At 25.8% G+C, this 2,240-nt stretch overlaps 1 protein-coding gene across 1 annotated transcript; it reads left to right on the top strand.

Annotated features, from left to right (window-relative positions):
• The first annotated feature begins 381 nt into the window (after positions 1-381).
• LOC119664030 (myophilin-like) lies at positions 382-1,990 on the top strand. Its single transcript, XM_038073613.1, has 4 exons — positions 382-432; positions 520-739; positions 1,041-1,162; positions 1,227-1,990. The coding sequence occupies exons 1-4, from the start codon at positions 418-420 to the stop codon at positions 1,395-1,397; spliced, it is 528 nt and encodes a 175-aa protein (XP_037929541.1). The 5' UTR covers positions 382-417; the 3' UTR covers positions 1,398-1,990.
• Positions 1,991-2,240: the final 250 nt, after the last annotated feature.

Raw genomic sequence — 2,240 nt, 5'->3', positions numbered from 1 at the left:
TTTTTATATGACGATGAATGAAGTCTTAACTGAAACGGCATCTTATTGAGAGTTGTGTTATATTCTATATTATCTTATAAAATAAATGTTTTTTTACCAATTAAGTAGCGTACTTTATATCGCAATCAAATCAATTTTTTAGTTATACATAATTTTATTGAAGTAGTTTTTAATGTCCCTATTTTTTGTTTATTTTGTTTTGACAAACATACAGGAGTGCCTGAACTTAACAGTATCTAATTTCTGAAAATTTTTAGCTCCAATCTTATCATTATACTTGTACTCATATCTGATAAGAATTTTTTTTCTATTATTATTTATGAGTGCAAGAAAATTTATAATATCAAATTTTCGCTAAAGTTTTTAAATTTTTGTTTCATTAAGATTAATGCACTCTAAATTTAAAGTTTACCAAAAATGTATTCAGCAAAAGTAATTATCCTGCCAAAAATAAAATGAATTATACAAAATATATAAAATAAAATCTGTCTAATATCAGTTTTTATATTTTATTTTTAGATAAACTCTAAGTACAGCGAAGAATTAGCTCAAGAGAGTTTGGAATGGATCAAAAATGTGACCAGCGAGCCTATCAACACATCCGGCGATATGGATAACTTTTTTGAAGTGCTTAAGGATGGTGTGTTGCTATGTAAGCTCGCTAATTGCATACAACCTGGATCTGTTAAAAAGATCAATGAAAGTAAAATGGCATTTAAATGCATGGAAAATATTTCTGGTGAGTTCGAATGAAAAAATCAAAAAATCAGTGCAGTCCTATTTAGTATTTCGATCAGAAAAATAGACTCCTACAATATTAATTAAATTTATTACATATAAATATACGATAACTTTTTTGAAATGGTAATGCGATTACTGTACTCAATTTAAATATTGTTTTTATGCAATTTGTTATCAGTAAATTATTTATATATTTATTGATATTTTTTGTGATTGACACAAGTAGACCGTAAATTGCATAATCAACTTTTTAATTAAAAATGTTGCTAATTTTATAAATAATTTATTTTTCTTTACAGCTTTCTTAGAATGTGCCAAAAAGTTTGGTGTGCCAACACAAGAAACCTTCCAAAGTGTTGATCTCTGGGAAAGACAAAATTTGAATTCAGTTGTCATATGCCTACAATCATTGGGCAGAAAGGTGATTATCTCTAAAAAGAAATAACAAAAACATATTATTTACTAAATTTTTAATATTATTTTAGGCCTCTAATTTCGGTAAACCATCTATTGGCCCAAAGGAAGCTGATAAGAACGTACGCAACTTTTCTGATGAACAACTACGTGCTGGTCAAAACGTTATCTCATTACAGTACGGTTCTAATAAAGGTGCCACTCAGTCTGGCATTAACTTCGGTAACACCAGACATATGTAAACCCTACACATTATCAGGGACCAAATTGCGTCAATTAAAATATATCCTTTTTTTAATGTATTTTTGTCATCTAGTGTTTTATTTGACGCCAAATTTATATTAATATTACAATCAGTTTTTACCTTTAAGCATTCCATGGTAGCAAAACATTGTATTCCGATTTTACAAGAAACAAACTATTCCAACACTCGTAATTTAAGATTAAATATAAATTTTTTTAAGATATATTTTGTAACAGATTATTTGTTTTCGATTCTAAATTGGCACATTAAATTGAAGAGACAGAAAATTATATTAAGTATTTAAAAAAGAACTAAGAAAGCATTGCTTTTGTGCCATTTTCTATTTATTATCCTTCAAAATAAATAATACTTGAACAATACTTGTTAACACCACTAAAAGTTTTTGTATGTACAATACTAATTGAATTAGAAAGAGATATTAATGTAACCGTGTACACATGTCGTATATTCTATATACAATTGTGTACATATTAAATGGCCTTTATTGAAAAGATTTTTCACGTACAATGAAACAAAAGTGTCTTTAACCAAGTTTGATGTTAAAATTAATTATATTAAAAGTTTAAGTATATATTTGTCATATATAAAATTCTTAAAATAAAATAGAACTGTTAAACGTGTTGAAAATAAAAGATAAATATCTCTTAGTAATTGTTTTTATTTGTTTTTTTTTTCAATGTTATAAATGCAATATTTTATCTTCGCTATAGTTGACACAATTCTTTAACAAAGTTTTTTGAAGACACTGCGATTATTTTAATATATGTAGAATTCTTTTTATTTATGTAGAATTCTTTTTAATATATATAGAATTTTTTTT

This window comes from Teleopsis dalmanni, unplaced genomic scaffold, assembly GCF_002237135.1.
Source record: "Teleopsis dalmanni isolate 2A unplaced genomic scaffold, ASM223713v2 unscaffolded_contig_1330, whole genome shotgun sequence".
Lineage (NCBI taxonomy): Eukaryota > Metazoa > Arthropoda > Insecta > Diptera > Diopsidae > Teleopsis > Teleopsis dalmanni.
Note: the sequence above shows the minus strand (reverse complement) of the source record. Positions and strands in the feature narration are given on the sequence as shown.